The following is a 21,566-nucleotide window of genomic DNA, read 5'->3' as shown; positions in this document are numbered from 1 at the left end:
CCAGATTAAACAGTTTAATGGGCCTCAAATGGGCTCCAAGTCATAGTTTGCCCGCCCCTGTGTTAGACACTCAGCTACTGTCTGTTTCTATGAATCGTTCACTTCCTGCCGTTACCGACTGAAACTTAGAAAATGATCACCACCGTCTGCTTACACGGTGAACTGAGCCTTAACGTGGAAAGAACCAAAGACCACATCAGAATTGTTAATAATCAAACTATGAAAGCACCAGATGCTGGAATGACAAATGACTGCAACAGGACGTCCTCAGGTCAGATTCATGTAAATGAGAAAGAGCCGTTTTCTGTTTAATGATGCAGCTGCTGCTGCTGCTGTTTAGTTCATGTCAGGGAGTTGTCACTTCATTTACTTCCCATTACTCACCGCAACAAAATGTGCTGCCATTTCATTCAGGAACCCTCTGTAATGTAATGTAAAGACGCTGTGTGGGGTTTTGCATGCTTAACTCTTCCTCTGACAAATAAAACGGTGACGTTCAGAGGAACAAACAAACAAACAAACTCCCGTCATGGAGTTTAGTTAAAGCGCGTTGGCAGTTTTGTGTTCAGACACACAGCAGCTTGTGCAGCAGTGAACAGGAAACTCTAAACATAAACATGCTCATTCACAAGACATCATCAAAAGAACACTTCTTAGGAAAGGCGCCTCCTGGTGATGCACCCAGAGCGGTGGATTATTGATCTCTGCAGGGCCTTTAACACATTTGTGTAATACTTTTGCGTGCTTGATTAAGTTTTCTCACAGCTGAAACACTGTGGACTTGCTGTGAGAAGCAAAAGCTTTTGCAGTTTTTCTTTATATTTAATATGAAAGTCTGAGGTTTTATAAAGTCTAAACTGGTTGTGCAACTTTATGACTAAACTCCAACTTTTTCTGCATTTTTCCCATATTGCATAAAGGTGTTTACAAAGTTGTTGATTTTATTTTTAGTATTTACCTGATACAAATAAAATCTCAAAAGTTACGTACTGAGGTTTATTTATGGGTCAATGTAATGGCATAAATCTGAAAAATATGAAAATTTTCATTTGAATAGAGGAAGTGATGCTGTGCGATGCCACCACTAGGGGTCACTAAAGAGTCCGAACAAGTAAGAGCAGCAAAAGGAAAACAGAGACTCCTGTGGGGTCAAAACTCTTAAAGAGTCAAATATGTGAGCAGGCTGGTTTATTATAACCCATGTATGCATTCAAAACAAAGGTTTGAATATTGTTTTATATCAGCAGTTGCCTTTTTAGGAGCCAGAATGAAGTTTCTTCCCTCACTTCTTGGTTTAGTTTTGTATATTTCATTTTTTTTTAATGAGTTAATTAGCGACACCTGTGTGAAAGGTTAAGTACCCGCCCACCTGCTCTCTGGATGGAGTTTATGCCTGTTGACCACTATTCTATGGAAGTTTTTGCATCACTTTGCATTTCTACCCATGGTCAAGCATGTTTTTATTTATTCTTTAAATGCGTCTTTTTATTAAATTTTACTTTCAATGTTTCATATATTTTTGTTTATATCGCTTATTCATTTAATAGTTTTTATTATGTTTAGCCTTAAATGCACATCGCTTTGATCAGTTTTAAATTGTGTTAAAGTGCTTTGGAAATAAAGTTGATTTTTTTTTTTCTTATTTCCTTCCATGTATTTATTTATGTTAACCTTTATTTCATCAGAAAATCCCTAACTGAGATCAAGTCTCTTTTTAGTGGTGATCCTGGGATAAAAAGCATCATCACATAGAATATATACGGTAAAAACAATAAAGTAGAAATAAAAAGCAATTAAAGTGAACAGTATAACAATAATATAAAGGTTGATAATAATGTTGCTTAACTCACGGCGTTGCCCTCAGGCAACGAACCACTAGTTTTTTTTAAGTTTTTTTAAATAAAACATCACGTAAAAAGTTTAAGTTTCTGACCAATGAAATTTGAGATGGGTGTGGCCTTGACATCCTTTTTTGGACCAGCTGGACACACTTGTAGGGGGTAAGATAAATGTCACTTTTTAAACATGTTTAAATTAAAATATGCATAAATATATAAAGAATAATTTATTTTTGAATGAAGACACTTTTATATAATAAAATGCGTATTGCCTCAGAGCAACATTATGCATTTGGACCACTTTAATATGAACTACAACATGCTAATGAATAGAGATGTCTATAGATTCATAATAATAGAATCGGCCCCGTTGGAGATGACATGAACGTCACAGATTACCGAGGATGAAACATAAACACTCAGATAATCTCCAATAGTCTAATTGATAAACTTTTTTTGTTTGTTGAAAGAGATCTTGTTGAAATTATTGTTATGTTCAAAGACAACTTGTTTAAATTCTGGTAGTTTGCGTAAAAAAAAAACCACTTTAATTTGCATTTTTTGTAAAAAAAAATAAAAATAATAATAATAAAAACTTGTTGAAAGTCGTCTTCTTGTCAAAATAAAATTCCCTCCACTATTTTCATTGCTTGTTTGGTCCTCATTCTACTATAAGAAACCTTAGTGTAGCTCGTTGCTGCCCCGAGGAAACTCACCTGGGCAACTGTTTTTTTATTATTATTAATACTATAAAAGGACCCCCCAAGCACCCAAAATTTGTGTGACATATTTTCCTTGTGAAATTAAAAAAATAAATAAATAAATAAAAAATAAAAAAAAATCATGCTATGCTGCATGTGTCAAAGTCAAGGCCCGGGGGCCGGCCCCGGCCCTCCAGATCATTTTATTCTATTGTCACTCATGGATCAATGTTATCTTGCGCTAATTTTTAACTTGTAGGATTCTGACAAAATATATATTTAGGGAGAGTAAAATATTGAAAGTTATTTAAGGTTTAAGTTGATTTATTCTGGAATAATATTCCCACCTTTTTATTATTCATAATTATATTATGAAGTTTTAAAAACTGGCATTCAACTTTTTGAACTATTTTGGCATTTAGTAAGAAATTTTTTAGGCTATTTTAGAGTTTAGCTAATATATCCACTACATGCTAGCTGTTCTGGATAATTTAGTTTGTTTGTTTGTATTTTGGCCAGTTTTGGAGTTTAGCTTCGGCTACATGCTAGCCATTCTGGCTAATTTAGGCTTTTTTCAGTTTTAAGGTATTTTGAATTTTAGCTATTTTTTAGCTACATGCTAGCTGTTTTGGCTGACCTAAGTTTTTTTTTTTTCCCGACTAATTTGACTGTTAGCCAATATTTTAGTGGTTATTACCTTCAACGATTTTAGCTATCAATCTCAGCATCTTCAGCACTAGTATTTTCAGCAGCTAAATTCAGCTTAAAGCATTCACACTAGCATTTTCGCAGGTATTATACATGTAGTTCATAATTATGTTAAAAAGTTACAGTTTTAAAAATTTAGTCTTAGAGTGTTCAATAAATGTTTTTCTTGTTCGGCCCGCGACCCTAAGGTGTGTTTTGGATTTTAGCCGTTTGTACAATTGAGTTCGACACCCCCCGCCATGCTGGGTCATTATTTTCTCCCTCTATTTTTATTTACAAAATAAAACAACGCAAAAACAACATAATGACTTGTAACGTTTCTTAGACAGAAGTGCGTCAGACACTAAACTGAATTTAATCAGAAAAGTTGCCTCAACAACTTTACCGCCTTTCTCAAAGCCTAAAGCGCTTTACAGTCACAGCAATCAGCCACGCACAAACATTCACACACTGAGCAATGTGGGGTTCAGTGATACAAACAATCAGAGGTTGACCGCTCCACCTCTGCTGCACAGCCAAATTAATTAAATTACCTTAAAATACACAATTAAAGAAGACAAAAAAGGAAATTTGGAGGTAGATTTGAGGGACATTTTTTGTTTGTTTATTTCTAAACTGTCGTCTCAAAGGTTTACAGTTTTTTTGGATGAGTCATTTGTTCGTTGAGCAAAAAGGTAGTCTTCAGTGTGCCACAAATGTAATGTAGCTGTTGCAACAGCCTCAGTGTGATAAACAGTAAAAAAAAAGAAATGTTTTATGCGTGAGCATAAATCTGCAAGATGATTGATTGATTGGACACCTCGTCCCCTCCAGTGACGTGCATGTGTGAGTGCTGACAGTTTATTCTCACACCTCTTCACTCGTCAGACTCACCTGAAGAAAATTACAACACAAAATAAATCTGTGATAATTTAATATTAAAAACTTCAGCGACACACTGAAGCTCCAGAGGAATTCCAGCACCTCTACAAAGACTCTGAGGTATTTTAGCCGTTCCCTCAGGAATGCTTTTGTCTATTTGCTGCAGATGTGGAGGACCATACAACCCTAAACTGTGACAGATGACAATCTCACTGTGTGCGTGTTTCTCACAGCGTTGTGTCTCCAACTACAAGCTGTTACAGGAGTAAGATATTAGCCTCAGGGCTCCAGATGGGATTGGATATCACGCTCCTGTTTGTTAAAAAAGCCCTAAAGTCTGATTGGATTCAGAAAAAAATAAATAAATAAAAGCAGAACCATTAGGGGAGAATAGATCAGAAACAAAACTTAAAAAAAAAAAAGTTAAAGTTGTTATTTTTAACCTGTACTGTAATTAATACGCTCAGGCCCACAAAGGCATTTTGAAGAAAAAAAAGACACATGAAGATTTTCTGCAGAGATAAGACACCACCACCTTCCTCTGAGTATTTCTTTAAACAATATGTGCTCTAAATAACAGGATGACTTTGTCTCGGTTTCTCTCATTTGACAGAAGTGCTGCACACAGCATGTGAACGATCACTCAAAACAGTCAAGGAAATATCTGCAGACGACTTTCAGCCGAAGTGAAAACCTAAAGAGACAAAAAACTGAAGTATACAACATCTTAGGAGTCATTCATATGGAACTAATAATCCAATTAGGTCATACAGTCGTTTAAAACCAAAGTACATTTACATTTTTAAATACTCGACTGTTTTTAGACACTACCACCAGTCACTCCTTCAGACATTAAACGACAAACTGGTAAATATTTTCATCACATTTGCAAGAAATGAAACTAAAACTGTAGAATCATCATTAAAAAGTAAAAAAAAAACTACAGAGAAAAAACGGATGCGAGTCTGTTAATGCTGACACAGTCGTTTATGAAGATACTTTTATGACTTTTGTCAGCTGAGACTACAAGCTAAAGAGGTCAATTAATGATCGTTTCTGCTTCCTGTTGGATTCTCACTCAAGACGAGGAGTCGGCAAATTATTTTAGTTTCTAGAGAAGCAAGAAAACAAAAAGCTCCTATATCCTTCTGTTCTTTTCAGAGTAAACTATATCAATATGGATGATAAAATGTTACCTAAGGAAGGAATCAGAGAGCAGAATCAGAATCAGAAACGTTTATTGTCATTGCACATGGGGGATACAATGAAGGTTTTTAGAGGAATGCTCATGGATCCAAACACTTCTTTAGGTTGTTTTGTTATGAGGAATTAACCTTATAATACACTTAAAAGCTCAATAAAGTCAATTTTGCATGACAGTCCCTTTAAATTCTGCACTGCAAAGCTAATTTCATTTATAATGAAAGCTATTTGCATGAAAACTGCCTCATCAGCAGTCAAAACCACAATTAGCAAGTACTGTGATTCTCCTGCCTTCAGAAAATCTTTAACAATCTGAAACATTTGTGCTTCAGGCATTCCGAAATATTAAAAAATAGAGCATGCTAACATGCTTTATGTGACACAAACCAAATTAGATTGTAGAAATGATATTTGTTCACCTTTCAGCTTCTCCCACAGATTTGCACAGGTGGTTTGGAAGAGAGTTTTTCTTCTTCTTTTCGAGTGAGACCCTGATAGCAGCAGCCTGAAGGGTTTTACCTGAGGACCCTCATTCCCTGAGCTCACTGAAAGCCCTGGAAAGAAAACCCAGGCCTCCCGCTTCCTACATACAAAGGAAACTTAATTGTTGGCCATCTATTTTGGGATATAAATGTAAAAAAATGCTTTCTTAGATTTAGAAAACAGTTTTAATTACTACATAGTTAATGTCTGTCTATGAAAACAGGTTATACATCTTTTCTAAAACACCAGTCAGAATTTTATTTTATCTTATTTTTTTTAACATTGGTTCTTAAATTGTAAAGCCTTTTGGCTTTTGTTAAAAAAAAAGGAGTTGAATTCCTTTTCGTGTCTAGCCTGGAGAGTATATTTTTGAATAAAATTGAGCTGGATTTTTAGGAGTAAACACTTTGATGGGCTAAAACATAAGAGTATCGTCAACGATGGGATATTTGAACAAGATCAATCCTTTGTGCAAATGTGTCTCAAAAAAGCTACTGGCATGAAAACAGTGAAGAGACTTATCAATGCAACAAAATAGCAGAAAGTACAAGGAATATAGAAGTTATACAAGTGCTAACTCAAGGAATTGTAACTAAAAATGCTTTGTTAAAACGAGATTATTTTGATCAGAATGCAGCAAATTGTGAGATCTGATGTTTTATTTTTAAGGAAATATGTTTCATCTTCTCTTGTCATTTTACACATCACATGGTCCTAAAGAAATGCTTAAAAAAGTGTGAAAATCAGGATTTATATAAAATAGAATGCATTTTTAAGTTTTTATTTTCCTGTTATTTTTAAGATATTTTCATGGTTTGTTCATTAAATTTTTCTCTTCAGTCAGAATTTTTTTTTTTTTGGAGGGCCGTGAGATCCGACTAAATACTTTTTTTTCCCCCATTGTTAATGCAAACAACAGCCTTTTACTGCAGAAACTTTAGTGACCGACTTTCCTTAGAGATTTCTTCTCTGTCGGGCCTTTTGTTCACTTCTGTGTGTTCTCTTGAATTGGAAAGATTTTGGGAGTTTTCAGGATGTGTGGGTGAAGCAGCTGTGGAATTGGAATGTAAGTAATTGTATTGTGGGCCATCCAAATACAGAAGAATGCTTAGATTGGTGGTGGAACCTGAATATCTAAGATGAAACAATAAAGAGATCGGAGACTAGTCCCCATTTGTTTGTTCTCGTTACTAAACAAAAGCCCCAACTAGAGACAATCACGGTGAGATTCTTGGACTGAGAAGCAAACAGCATCATCACAGGTGCAAACCTGGAACAAGCATGAAGAAGTGAAAGCTGGCAATGCATCGATTTATTTATGTAATAATTCTCTTTTTTCAAGCACACACACGATCTTTGTCGGTGTTTGCTAAGAGCAGCTTTAAAAATGCTGTTCCTTCACTGGCAGCTACACGTCACACGTGTGAAGCTACGTTCACTCCACCCTCGGGAACAACGAGGGTGGAAAAGTCAATTTTTGGTCTCCATGTCCAGAACATGAATTAAAGTTATACCAGTATGAACTGGTAGAGAATGGGGTTTGGTGGTGACGTTTGGATGGCGCCCCCTTTACTTAACAGAAGTGCAGACTGTTTGATTTCCGAGTACACCATTTTGCACCAAACCTCTTCCAACTGTACGTGGCGGACAAGTGCTAGTAAAAAGAAGAAGAAGAAGTAGCCCCTCCCTGCTTGTCCAGTGTAAACACCCCATAAGAGAACCTGGTGGTAGATAAGATAGCTAAAAATCATTGGCTGGAAACAGAAATCATGTAGCCGGAGGTGGAAATTCCACAAGATCTCAGAGTTGTAGCCACTTTTATTAAAACCTTTTAATGTGAATAAACAGTTTAGTGCTCAGTGTTGGCTCAAAACGTGTAAAAAGAGGGTAAATGCTTCATTTCAAAAAGGATTTTTAAAAAAGTGTTCAGATTTGTAAAACTGTTTTACATTGGAGTTTTAGCTTCAGACCAGTGTTTATGTTTGACACAATTAACTTCAACTCTTTACCTGATCAACGTGAATCAGCTTATTCTGTCGCAGAGAAAAGCAGCTTTGCGCTGGTTTATAACACTTTATATTGTTACTGTGGTACATATCGGTAAAAAGCTGCTTTAAAGTGTTGCTTACCAGCGCAAAGCCACTAATTCCTGTTGATGTAAAGAGTTATGGCATATCAAAAACTTGAAAAACTTAATCATTAGGGCCACCAGTTATTTTAGTCTTTTTCAAGTATCATTCGACTGAACTGTGCGGTCCGCGGGGTGCGAGGTTGGGGGTGATGTTCCGGTTCTGGACTTCCTTCTGGTTAATGATTCTCAGCCGCCATCTTGTCTGCAACCAGGTCTCTCTCACACCAGGAGCTAAACATGTGTTCAAGAATCCACTTTTAGCTTGTTCGTATAGCAAATTTTTAGCTTTAGAATTCCCTATATTTTTACGTAAACTTATGAAAGAGACAGAAAAGATGAAAATACAACAACCCATGAACTATAAAATCGTTACAGTAAAAACTTGTGGAGGTAGCATTCATTAAAGTTTCTAATGGTAAAAAAATGAGTAGATTACACATTTGTTTTGTTTTTTTACATTTGATGTATAATATAACAATTTAAATTCCTGTTTATTACATTCCATTTCAAAAGGATGTTTATTTTTTTTGAGTCATGACTTGTTTTTCCTTCATAGTGTTTGGATGCAACAAACACAGGAGAAGAACAACACAAACAAGACGTTCAACCCAAGTTTCATCTTCCGTCTTCTTCATGTTGACGGGCGTTACCACGGGAACGGTGGCACATCTTCCACCTGACTCAAACTGGAAATCTTCAGACGCAACTTTCTGACCTCAGCGGTTGTGAAGTCAGTTACTCATGCTGTAGTCATCTCGTGATAACACAGTGCCATTATGTGGTGCAACTGTGAGAGCCTCTGCTGATCTTTTAATGGACGCTACGAGTCGTGGAGAAAGATCCTCTCATTATGTCTGGACCAAACAAAGCAGCAGCGCACGCCGACTGTGACCTCCTTTGAGCAAAGAGACGCACTCGAGGGGGTTCACACATACAGATGTTGGGCCGAGTTCTCCGTGTTAAGGCTTCCTTGTGAGATGTCATTATACGATAAAGAGGAAAGCATCAGGAAACCGCTTAAGCACTGCTTCCTGTCTGTTGCCATGGCGACCACCTCTTTCTGCAGTTGCAGATTTCACCGCAACTTCACTTCGTCTTGCAGGCGGGGAGGGGTGAGGGAGGCAGAAAAACAAAGAGGCAGGTGTGTCTCCATCGCCATCTGAAGGGCCGCCCCCCCCCGGTCCAGCTGGGACCCCGGCACGACCCTTCTAACATCTGACTGCCATTATTTGTGTGTGTTAGAGTTTATCCTGAATGCTGCGAGCCTAAGCCAGCCGCACAGCTGGATGTCATTCAGACCAAATACTCTGACCGATGACCGCAGATCAACGAGCGGAGGACACTTCCTGTTTTCCAAAGAGTTGTCTACAGTACAGAGCGGTAGCCATGATTGTAGTAGCTGCTAAAGAGCGAGCAGTCACTCGAGGTTTTATTTTTTATGATTGATGGGTGAATTTCTGTTTCGTACGATGAGATCCGACTTAGAGGTCAAAACCAAACCTCAATAAAGCAACAAAGTTCATCATTTTTCAGTGAGACGGTGAAAACTCTCTGAACTTCTTCATTAGGTCTTTGGAGTCCAGACAACAGTTTATCCCAAACAAATCAAGGTCAAAACTTAAAGTCCCACTTTGATCATCTTTTGATCTCATTACAAAGCATTCCCAGTGGTCTTTGTGCTCTCTTTGGGTCCAGATGACCCGACCCTTATATTGATGAGTGATCCCTACCATGACAAAGGTGGATCTTATATCTGCCAAAGACACCAGTGAAGAGGAAACACACTTCAAAGATAAAAAAAAACAAAAAAAACATCAGCACGCTGCCTTGTGGGGTCCAGATGACCCCACTTTAAATGTAAACATGTCTAGGATAGCACAAGAGATACTTAGGATTATGCCATTTTATCAAAAATCCTATGTCATTTTCTATAACAAAGTTAAGTTTCTGCAGAGCTGCAGGAGTTCACAAGAAATTCACCTCTAAATTTGTAGCTGGGACCATTGATGCAGAGAAACCCCACTAGCCCTTTCCCTCCCCATTGCTGAGAGATGTCAGTTTTTAATTTATCCCGCTATCGTACAGCCCCTTTAACACCCCAACCTAGCATTAGCGGTGCAACAAAAACGGCGAGCAATGTCGAAGCTATCCAGTTCTGATCCAGGATCCAGACGAGGAAAACAAAAACGTTCATGGATCTATTCGTCTGCAAGTGGATGCATCAGAATGGAGTGCAGCAGGAAGCTCTTGGCCCCGCCCAGTTTATTTTCTACGTCACAAATATGATCTTTTTTAAAAATGCATGATTTCATCTGCTACTGATTCACAAAAATTATAAAGAAATACTCAAAAATGCTTCAGAAATTCACCTTAGCCCCCTCCCCATTCCTGAGAGCTCTCTGTTTACACTCTTTCCCTCTAGCTTACAGCCCCCCACACCCCCACCTAACAAACTGGTGCAACTCTGGGATTATCCAACTGTACATATTCCAGCTCAGAGGAGGAAAATAAAGACGTTCATGGATCTATTCGTCTGCAAGAGGATGCATCAGAATGGAGCAGAGCAAGGAGCTTGACCCGCCCATTGAATTTTCTATGTCACAAATACTTTCTTTTACAAACTAAGTTTTTATTGTCATCTGCTCCTTCAACACAATCTGAATGAAGAAATACAAATACAATGTTGATCTTAATTTTCTCTATATATGTCCAGTATCCTCTGAAAAATGACATGATCATATGATGCTGCGTTCACACCGCCCTCGCCAATGTGCGTTCAAGCCCACCACTTCCAATGAAAAGTCCATAAAAATGTGTGTATATGCACATTTTGGGCTTTTGCATTCAAAACTCTCACGTTCTCACGAGTTGCTGAGCAAGTATTTAAATCCGCCTACAGGCTCTACGTATAAAGATGTGTGAACGGGCATCACATGACCTGAGTGAACGTAGCATTTGTTAAAGTAGCATTTTTCTCATGATGGAGGACATACATACAAGAAATTAAGATTCAAAGTGTGTTTCTATTTTTTCAGTCAAATGGTGATGGATCAGATGAAAACACGCTCAGTGGTGACGCGACATCTGAAATGTTGGGCTAAAGTCTTCCTGCTCCACTCCATTCTGATGCATTCACTGGCAGACAAATAGATTCATGAATGTCTTCATTTTCCTCGTTTCAGCTGGTATCTGGCTTCAATCTGTGCAGCTGGATGGCTCCAATATTGCTCGCCGTTTTTGTTGTACTGGTTATGTTAGGTTGGGGGTGTGAGGGGCTATAAGCTACGCCGTGTAAACAAAAGGATGATGGGACATCAGAGGAGGGTTATTTCAATGCCAACAGTGTTGCCCACAACTGATATTCTTGAGGAACTCCTGCCGCTCTGCAGAAACTATGTCCTAGAAAACGAGACAGATATTATTTTAGCTAAAAACAGCTTTATCAAAGCTAAAAAACAATATAGATACAAATATAGTTGGAGTGAGACTTAAAAGTTCTCTGAAAAATTAAAAAAAAGTGAAGTTGTTTAGGACGTGTGTTTGGACTTTAAGAACTTGAGGAATGCATGTCTATGAAGAGTAAGAAACACTCCCGCCACCCGTTTGGATTGCGCCGTGGATCAGGGCGGGACCCAGAGCTGACAGGAGCCACATTCCAGCAAAGGTGAGCACAAACAAAAAGAGGGTTAAGCCGCTCCCCTTTCAGCTGGTTGCATCGCTGAGTTATTGTTAAATTCTTTCTGGGGTTTTCACTTGTCTGAACAAGCAGAGCCACAACATCAGCATTACACAGATCTGACAGGGGAGGGGGGTAGACAGATACAGATACAGAGTGTGGCGAGTGAGGACATGAGAAAAAAAGACAGGTTTCAAGAAGTTTGAATTTCAAAGGGAAACGCCAGATAGGCCAGCGAGAGAGGGAGGAAAAAGACTCACGCTGAGGGGTGTGTCATAGCAATTTAGTTCCTCAAGGAAGTAAAACTGAACATTATCTTAAGACGGCTGTTGAGCACTGACGGAGGCGACACAGGAGGGCTTATGGGTTCTGGTTTTGTCCTTCATGAAGATGAGGGGATCTCGCTAACTTGACCAGCCTGAGCTGTCAACCGGATCCACAGAGAACCATCTGACACCCACACGAGCAGGGAGGGGGACTGAGCAAACACTCAGGTAAGAGCTTTCTACTCATGTGCTGTGAAAGTGACAGCAAGAAAAAAAAAAAAAAAAAACGAGTCCTCGTGGATTCCTGCTTTGTACCAACAACAAATATCGTTTGTGGGCGAGCTGCAAAAGAGCAGACCGAGCTGGAGGAATGACTGGAAACTAACCCAACTTCCCCAAACTGAGCACGAGTTGAGAGACACTCACTGTCAGACAGATGTAGAGCTCACGTTTTTGTTTGCACATGCTGGGTGTTGCTCGAGTCCCCAGGCGATGGACGATCCCCATCCACACTGATTCTGCTTTGATTTGGTTAAATGCACAAACCAAATACTGAGAAGGATCAGAAGCGAGGGACTAATAGTCGCTCGACACAACTGAAGCAACGGCTGTTTCGCTTCCCTGTTGCAGATGTGAGGCAGGCTGGAACAGCTCTGACAGTTGTGCAATGCTGAAAGAGACCTGCAGTTTGTAGAGGGTTTCAAAACACATTTGTATCTTCCACTTTACGAGGGCCGCCAACTTCTGCTTTTGTGGAAACTATAATTAAACTGAACAAAACTTATAACCACTTTTAAAAGAAATGAAAACAAATAAACGTGCACAAGTAAAAAAGCAAGAACTAAAAGTATTTTAGCATCAAAGACATTTTATACGTTCTGGTTCATCTACAGGACAGGTGTTTTCCCCCTTTCAAGCATAACTAAATCTCATCTCCATGTAACTGAATGTCATGTTTTTTTCTGAAGCAGTCAGCAGAAATGACAGCAGCTCATCCTCAGGCCTTCAGCTGAAACCCGGCGAGGAGGTCTGCTTTAGGCCCTTCTGCTGCACTCGAAGAACTCCACAAAACAGTTTGAGCCGCCGTGTGGTCGTTTCCCCTCACAAATTCAAAACCGCGAGAAGAGAGTGCTCTTCCTTCGGAACAGTTTTTGATTGCACACAAGTTGAAACAAGCGCGTAAAGCAGGAGCCGATTGGTAGAATCTGAAGAATGCAGAGTATCTACCTCTCCTTCCTGTCTGGGAACTTTCAGGACTTTTCCTGGACCGTCCATCCATCTAACAGGGTGACTTTGCCACCTTTTTCCTAACAGTCGACGAGCATTTGCAGATAATTCCTGCAGGCATTGAGGAGTGAAATAAACTCATAAACAGGTAACGCCCTCACTCCCTGCTGGATGTCAACAACAATTTTAAAACCGCTCCGAAGGCCCTCTTCCATCCACTTGTACCAGCAAATTGCCGCTGAAAATAAACGACAAAACTATGTGCATCACAAAATGAAAGAGTCATCACAGCAGTTTGCAGGAAAACGTTCCTTCCAAACAGCTCCGGCCCCTGACAGAGCTGCTTTAGAGAAAAGGGTTTGTGTGCAGTAAATGCCAAATAGTGAGCTGTCCCCTGCTGAGGGACTTTTACTGTGCATCATTCTGTCTAATGACTGCACACTGTGCACGCCTCTCAGGTCCCTGCAGTCCTTTTTTAGCAAATAAAACAAGATTGAAAAATGAACGTGAAACCGCCACCACACTGCTCTTCTTTCATTACGACTGTTGGGGGAAATTAATCCAATGCATGTTCCTTAAATCCCACAGGAAACTTTTCCAACAAAGACAGCTATTAGAAATGTCTTCAGTAAAACAGAAGCTGTTGAGGAAAAGATCCACAAAGAATGCGTCCCATCTGATATGTATTATCAGAAAATAGTTGCCTGTGTAAAAAATAAAACATATTGGAGTCTGAAGCTCCTGCTTGACTGTGCATGACTGGAGTTGGGCAACATCATCAAACCTGCAGAAACAAAAGCAGAAGAGGCACGCATGAAAGCAGCCATCAGGCTGACTAAAGGCCAACAAGCTGTTTTTAATGCACAGGATGTTACTGAAACGGAGTAGCTGATGTTTAACTCAAACACTGCGCTAACCGCAGCAATAAAGGGAGTACTAGATACAGGGTGCACACTTTCCATTCTTGCCGTATCATGATCAAACGGGCACGCGTGGACCTGCCTCAGCTATGCAGCTCTCAAATGCTTGTCTGGACAGGCCAGAACTGAGATTTGGAGGAGAAAAAGCACTCGCGGATGATCTGAGGCCGTCTTTCCGCTCAAGAAAAGAACTGAATCACACAGGAAGACGGAGTGGGTACTCAGCCATCGCAGTGGCACGGATGTTTGCTAAAGATACTATATCTCTTAGTGGATTCTGGCTTTCTCCGCACGCTCGCATGCTGGATTATATTAGAAGAAAAGCAAATTACCCTGATTTAAGCTGTTGTGAGCCCAAAACTGAAGACTTGGATATCTTTTTTAGCATAAGCTTTCTACAAAGACGCTTGCTCCATGCACTGAAAGCAGCCCGCCGCTCTGATACCTCATTGTTATGTTTGTGATGTGCAAATAAAATCCTATTTGTCTTGCTCAGTCTCTGTAAGCCTCCACGATAAGGAGATCAGATAAATAAAGTGTAGGTTTATTTCCCTCTTTGAGGGCTCCACTTTCAATTTTGCTGCTTCCATACAAGAGATTAGAAGAAGGGAAATAAATGAGATTTAAAAGGAATTAAGTCAAACTGTGTTGACAATTAAGGATAAAAGTCGACTTTGTGGTGCTGTCACGCGTATGTGTGCCGATGACCTCCCGGGAGGTTCTCCGTGACGGATGCTGGGTGTAGTTAAAATCTCAGCGGAGAAATTAAAACTGTTGAGTCTCACCATGACACCACGTGTGAGCGTCAGACAAAACAACAAACTCCGGGACCAACATGAAACAAAAGGACGGCGTGTGTGTGTGTGTGTGTGTGTGTGTGTGTGCACATCTCAGTTTTACTTTCAGAATAAATCCCGAAGTGCAAAACGGTTTATCTAAATGATGCCAGAAAAACAGCTGAAACTCAAAATGTCAAATTGAAAAGTGAAAAATCTGAATCTTTATCAGCTAAAATATTTCATTACTAAACGTGAATGTTTGGTTTTACAGCAACTAGAGTTTGTAAAAGTTGTTTTACTATTTGGCACTTCAATTTAAATCCTGTAATATGGTTAGAACAGTTCTATTGAATCAAAGTGGCAGAAAACCCTGTTATTTTCTTCATCTGACTTCAACTTTGATACTCAGAGCTTCTAAATGATTTATTATTTGACTTCTCAGCTGTCAAACTCAACAACAGTCATTAGATTTGATCTTTTTTTGTGATATTCAGGCAACCATGGATGCGTTCAGCTCCAAGGACATGGCCATGAAGGCCCAGAAGAAGATCCTCAGCAGCATGGCCACCAAAAGCTCTGTGCAAATGTTCATCGACGACACCAGCAGCGAGATCCTGGACGAACTGTACCGGGTCTCCAAAGAGTACACGGGAAACAAAACGGAGGCCCAGAAGGTCGTCAAGGACCTGGTCAAGATCGCCGTCAAGATCGGCGTGCTTTTCCGGAACAACCGTTTCAACAAGGAGGAACTGGGAGTGGCTCAGGACTTCAAGAAGAAGCTCCACACGGGGGCCATGACGGCCATCAGCTTTTATGAGGTATACCACGCAGCGTCGGCATCTGTAGAACTTTTTACCAGGATGTTGCAAACGTGAGAGAATTATTGTGAAATTGAGGTTGCAACACTTTTCAGAGCTGAAGCCGCTTTGGAATTCCACATACACAATGAAGGAAAACAATGTCAGGAAACAAGAAGCTTATAATTAAATCTGGTAAAAAATAAAATAAAAAAAAAAACACCAACAAATACAACTTTTATCTGCTAAGGCGCACCAGAGTTAGAATCTAAGTCAGGGGTCTTCAAACTACGACCCATGGGCCGGATCAGACCCACCTCCACATTTAGCCCGGTCCCCCACACAGACCGCAGATTGAGACCCACATTATTATTATTTTTCTTCTGTACGTTTTTGGACGTCCATAGCTCCTCAGCTCATTAATAAAATATTCATCTATTTTTATGATAGTAACAAACAGTAGAAAAAGGTGAGTATTTTTAGGCTAATTTGGAGATCACAGGCTAGCTGTTCTGGCTAATTTAGGCTTTTTTCAGTTTTTTAAGCTAAATTGGAGTTTAGCTTGTGCCTGTTTTCTCCTTCAGAATCTGCTGGAATTACATTGATCGTGTTAAAGGTTGAAAAGTTACAGTATGTTAAATATTTTGTGTGCAACCCTTCCGCTCTCCTTGGCTCGTTTACATTGGACCCCACAAGACAGTGCACTGAACTTTTTTTTATAATTGATTTTTGAGTTTCACTAATGTCCATGGCAGACATAAAATCCTGTCCACATTTGTCATGGAGGGAATCACACATCAATATGTGGTTGGAGTCATCTGGACCCCAAAGAGAGCGGAAGGGTTTTAAGCCTCAAGTGTGAAGGGTTGAATTTCTATTATTCTCCTTTAATTTTATACTATAGAAGACTTGAAGCCTCCCTATGATCATGTTTGAGTTTTTAACATGTCTGTGTAGCATTTTTTTTCTTATGAAAGAGAACAATTTTAATAAGAAATTGTTTTTGCATTTCTGAGTATTTCTCCTTTTAGATCTCTGTCAAACTGTCACAGACTCTGAATTAATGATCTTTATGTCACAACAGCTCTGCTGCACATGCACTAAACCCTCATCTGTTCCTAGTGTGTCTAGTTCAGGTTCTGGAGAAGAGAAGATGGTATCTTCACATTGACTGCAGTCAAATGAGCTGCCGTTCACATTTCTGTGGTCAAATCAGCATCACTGGATTTTTTGTGTGAGTTTCATCCAATACTTACGGTAGCAGGACTGAGAACGCTGGAAAATCTCCACCAGACTCCACAGAGCTTCTTGATGTGACCACGGAAATGTGACCGGCGGCTCATTTTGTATTAAGTTCAGTCCACGAAGATCTTCACTTCCTGGTTTGAGTCGACAGCCGCCTCAAAACCGTACGACTGGACATTACCAATACTGCTCGACGGTTTTTTGTAGCAGAGGTGAAGATTTACGCTAGTGAGAAACAGAGCTATCATAATCAGACAGGGGGGCATTAGGGGCGTGGCTACTCAGCTCCAAAAGCCACGCCCCCTCAGAGGAGATTTTGGAAACAAAGGCTTCAGATCAACATGAAAAATGTCTTTTTAAGACATTTAGGTTGTGGGATTTTGGTTAAAAACTTCATTATCATGATTAAAACAATATTGGGAATGTTTGTTTTTTATTTTTTTTTTATAAAAATATTGTCATGGGGGACTTTAAAGAAAATATGAGTAAAATAAAACATCTACCTGTTAATAGCAGTTGGTTGTTTTTCAAACTTTTGCAAGAGACTGGGATTCCTTAAACATGTATTTCACAGCTTTGCAAACTGCATTGTTTATTGCTTATGAGTTGAGGTCATAATTCCAGCATCTTCCCGCAGGTGGACTTCACGTTCGACAAGACGGTGATGTCAGAGATTCTGTCCGACTGCAGAGACCTGCTGCTAAAACTGGTCAACACCCACCTCACCCCCAAGTCTCACGGCCGCATCAACCACGTCTTCAACCATTACTCCGACCCGCAGCTCCTGACGAAGCTGTACGACCCCAACAGCAACTTCCGGCCCAACCTCACCAGGATCTGCAAAGGACTCAACAAACTGGTGGAGGACGGGACAATATGACACGTGCGGACACTGGGAGACTCAAAGACTGAGATGTTGGACCTTTTTGTTGAACGATGAGGGATGTGGAGACGCGCGTGCTCCTCACGGTTCTCAGAGGACACGCTGGAGAAGTCGTTTCCTGAGTCTGTTATAAAAGTGATGCATTCATTTCCAGTTCAAGCGTGCCACTTTTGAGTAAATATAATTGGAAATCAAACTTGAGAATGAGCAGACTTGAACTCTGTTACGCTTCCAGTGTTCAGCAGTTGAGATCTATAAATGTTTTACAGAACTACTGATAGTGAACGGCCTTCAGAGGAGGCTTTGTATTCAAGCTGGTGGATTTTATGAACTGAAAAAAAAAAGAAAAAAAAACATGGGAAAACACCACTTTAGGTCAGTACTGCCACCTAGTGGTTGACAAATGATACTTCAGCAAAAGGAAGTGAATTGACTGAAGTTTTAGGATAATGAACCAGCAATAAAGATGGTAAACAGACAACAGTTGATTTATTCTGACGATCTCTCACAATACATTAAGATGAACTAACATACTAAAGCCTTCATCTGGGATAAAAGAGGCTTTTCATGTTTAGTGAAAAACTACAGTAGAAAAATATGGTGTAGCAGTAACTCCTTTTACATCTTTATACTCAATAACACCCGAGTTGAATCTAAAACATTTAATTTGACAATTAGAGGTAACACAAAAGAGGAATGAATAAAAATGTAGTTTTGTTTTATCTTGGCCATCTGTAAAGTTTATAGCAGATCCAAACCCATTTCTAGGCTGTTGCGAGGTTGTTTTTACTGTGAACATTTTTAATTTTACAAAAATAGCATAAAAATTGTGTCATAAGACCGGACCAACATGTGACTAAAACTCACATTTCTGATCTTACATGCCGATTTCCTGAATGTGAGAAAATCTAAACATGACATCTCTGAACAAGTTTTATTTTCTTAGTGTACGTTTATGGTCAAACGTCCAACATGTGCGTATAGTTGAAAGAGAAAAAAAAAAAAAAGTGTAAGAAATGCATTCGGCGTTCAATGGTAGTGTTTAACGGTATAAATAGTCTGCAGAATTTGCAGAGTTTAATGGTTTAGTGTGAGATTCTGTGTTCAGGTTTCTGAACCTCAAAGTTAATGATCAGGCTGTACAAACGAGAGCGTCGGGTCATAATTGGAAGATCTCGTCCTCCCGGTCCCTCAGACGTTTGGAGAGTGTGGTGACGGTGAGGGGCACGGCTCCGTGTGCTGCTGACCGCTGTCCTCTGGAGGGGGTGGTGACGCTCTGTGATCTGGTTAGCGGCTTCCATTCAGAGGTTCTGCTGGAACAAGCAGCTTCTAAAGCTGCAACTCTGCAAGGAAAGAGAAAACCTCAGACTGTGTATTTCTATGATCATTAGAATATTTATGAATATTCCAAATGCAAAAATCAAAAATATATAAATGACAAAAACAAGAACAACTAAAACTAAACAAGTTTAACCAAGAGATCCCAGAAGGAATGCTTAAAGTCCCACTCTGATCATCTTTTGGTCTGATTTCAAAGTGTTCCCAGTGGTCTTTTAATTATTATTCTGCCGTTTTAGCCAAAATCTCCCCCAAATAGCTGAGAGATCTGTCACACTCTCTCCTGCTAACTTACAGCTCCTCACACTCCCAACTCAACATTACAGGTGCAACAAAAATACAGAGAAACATCGGAGCTGTCCAGCCGTACAGTTTGAGTCAGATTCCAGCTCAGACAAGGATAAGGAAGACGATTAAGGATCTATTTGTCTACAAGTGGATGCAATAGAATGGAGTGGAGCAGGGAGCTTGTGGCTCAGCCCACACATTTTCTACATGACAAATACAATCTTTTCCATTCAGCATTTTTTGTCTGCTTCCGATTCACAACGATTTAAATGAAGAAACATTCAGAAATGTAATTCTGAGCTTAATTTTCTTAATATATGTCCTCAGTCATCAGAAAATGCCAATACAAAGACATTTTCTTTCTTTAAGTTCTACGAAGAATTGTGTTTGTGTCTGCGATAAAAATGAGGGAAAAGGCACAAAACATTTAAAGTTTAACCCAAAGTCCTGCAGAGAACCTGAAGAGTGAAAGATTCAGGCTTAGAAACAAAATGGCTTCTAGGAAGCAAAACAAGAGACATAAGAAGTGGCTTAAACTTTTGTACAAACAATGAACAGAACCCTAAGGCAAAGACAAAGTCAACAATGCTTGTGCACACAACACATTACAAAGAAGAAGATAATCAAAGTGTAGCTGGCTGTTTGTTTAAAAAGGTCAGGTGCTGACATGGAAGCAACAGTCTAGTGTTTAAGCAAAAATAAAAGGCCAGACTAAAAAGACAGCAGTAAACACATTTTAGACTTTTTTGTGGCATCGGAGAGTCTTTAACAAAGGGCAGTTTGGAAATAAACAATATTCTTGCTAAATTGCTTACAGAACAAAAATCTCTTCAGATTATTACAGACTACAAGAGTGAAAAAAAAGAATGAAAAGAATTGTTTCTAAATCATGGTTCTGCAACCTGAAGCTCTGGAGCCACATGCAGCCGTTATTAACCACACATTAAGGTTCTGGATTTGGAAAAAAAAAAATGCTAATGCCTTGAATAAATAGCAAGTTTGTAGTTTTGGTTAGTTCTCATTTATGTTTATATTTTTAACAGATCCGATAATTGATTACAATAAAAGGTTTAATCTACTGTCATAGTGGTTTATTATGAGATTAAAGCAAATTTTCTTGTCTTCTGCTGCACAGCAGTCTCTAGTTGCGGTTCACAGACAAAGTTCTTATAGAGTTGCAAGTACAAATTAAATAAATTGGATTCAATGTCATGGTTCTTATTGCATAATAAAAGCAGAAAAAGGATTATAGAAATGCTGTTTGACTTTGCATTTTTAATTTAAATGTTATTTGACACAAGGTGTATTTTATTCTGAAAGGAACTTGTAAGCGCTGTTGTAAAAAGTAAAAAATTAAAATTGTTATTTATAGAAAACATAATCCTGTTTATTAACAATTATTGTAAACATTGGAAAGCTACAGTTTATACGTGAATAGATTAATGGCCAAAAGAACATAAAGTTTATTTTTCTGCAGCAGTGAAAACTCTTTGTTTTTGGTCAATAAGAAACTAGACCAAATGACTTTCTTAGGGTTAATCTTTTAGCCTAAATGAAACATTTTGACAAAATAAAGTTGCAGTACCTTTCCTCTGCATCCTGACATCTTCTTACTGCCGTTTGCTTGGTCTGGTTTATTCCTTCATCCAGTCTCTTCAAAAATTCCAGAGGTTTCAGGTCTGAAGGCCTTTTCCCATCATCTTCCTTCTTCTCAGAGCAGCTTGTCCCGTTCTGAACATCAATGAGGTCTGACATTACCGGGATGGACAGAGACTTCTTCAGGAAAATGGAGTCGTTGGTGTAAAGCCTGTTTGCTCGCTTGATTTGCTCCATCTAGAAGGGGGAAAAAAAAAAAGATTTAAAAAAAAATCCCAAATAGTACATGTTATGTTTAAACAATATCAAATTTAATTTCACATTCATAGGCAGACTTATTGTTAGGCAAAGGAGGGCAATTGCCAATACATTGGGAGCCTCGAGCTGAATACTTAACAAAAATGTCCAATTATTTCCATGCTTAATATTATCTAACTATCATACAAAACCCAAATCACTGAAATGGCCTTAAACTGCTCAAGTGTTTCCTTCTCTCTTCGTCCTCCTGCGGTAATAAAATATTCTGTCAACACAAGCAAGCAAGCCGAGAGAGACTTTTCAGAGATAATAATAAAAAATGTAAAAAGAAGAATGTTGTAATGTGATGCCAGATGCCTTCCTAAAGT

At 39.1% G+C, this 21,566-nt stretch overlaps 2 protein-coding genes and 1 long non-coding RNA gene across 3 annotated transcripts in view; 1 reads left to right on the top strand and 2 right to left on the bottom strand.

Moving 5' to 3' along the window:
• The window catches only part of LOC112136700, a 54,509-nt gene that overhangs the window by 30,070 nt on the left and 2,873 nt on the right, over nucleotides 1–21,566 (bottom strand). The window lies entirely within an intron of this gene.
• On the top strand, nucleotides 11,740–18,199 carry tnfaip8l2b (tumor necrosis factor, alpha-induced protein 8-like 2b). The gene is made up of 3 exons (XM_024258580.2): nucleotides 11,740–12,095; nucleotides 15,288–15,611; nucleotides 17,473–18,199. The coding sequence occupies exons 2-3, from the start codon at nucleotides 15,294–15,296 to the stop codon at nucleotides 17,713–17,715; spliced, it is 561 nt and encodes a 186-aa protein (XP_024114348.1). The 5' UTR covers nucleotides 11,740–12,095; nucleotides 15,288–15,293; the 3' UTR covers nucleotides 17,716–18,199.
• lysmd1 (LysM, putative peptidoglycan-binding, domain containing 1) overlaps nucleotides 18,639–21,566 on the bottom strand; it is a 4,748-nt gene continuing 1,820 nt past the window's right edge. Inside the window, exons 2-3 of the mRNA XM_024258579.2 lie at nucleotides 20,930–21,177; nucleotides 18,639–19,061 (exon numbers count right to left, since the gene is read on the bottom strand). Coding sequence (XP_024114347.1) covers nucleotides 18,878–19,061; nucleotides 20,930–21,177 — 432 coding nt within the window. The 3' untranslated portion in view covers nucleotides 18,639–18,877. The remainder of the gene's footprint in view (nucleotides 19,062–20,929; nucleotides 21,178–21,566) is intronic.

This window comes from Oryzias melastigma, linkage group LG16 (assembly GCF_002922805.2).
Source record: "Oryzias melastigma strain HK-1 linkage group LG16, ASM292280v2, whole genome shotgun sequence".
Lineage (NCBI taxonomy): Eukaryota > Metazoa > Chordata > Actinopteri > Beloniformes > Adrianichthyidae > Oryzias > Oryzias melastigma.
The sequence above is the reverse complement of the archived record's forward strand: the minus strand, read 5'-3'. Positions and strand labels throughout refer to the sequence as shown.

Excerpts from the sequence above, each read along its gene's own strand:
- tnfaip8l2b (XM_024258580.2), top strand. The coding sequence starts at position 15,294 with ATGGATGCGTTCAGCTCCAAGGACATGGCCATGAAGGCCCAGAAGAAG. Across the intron at positions 15,612-17,472 it reads CGGCCATCAGCTTTTATGAG|GTGGACTTCACGTTCGACAA; the intron begins GTATACCACGCA and ends ATCTTCCCGCAG.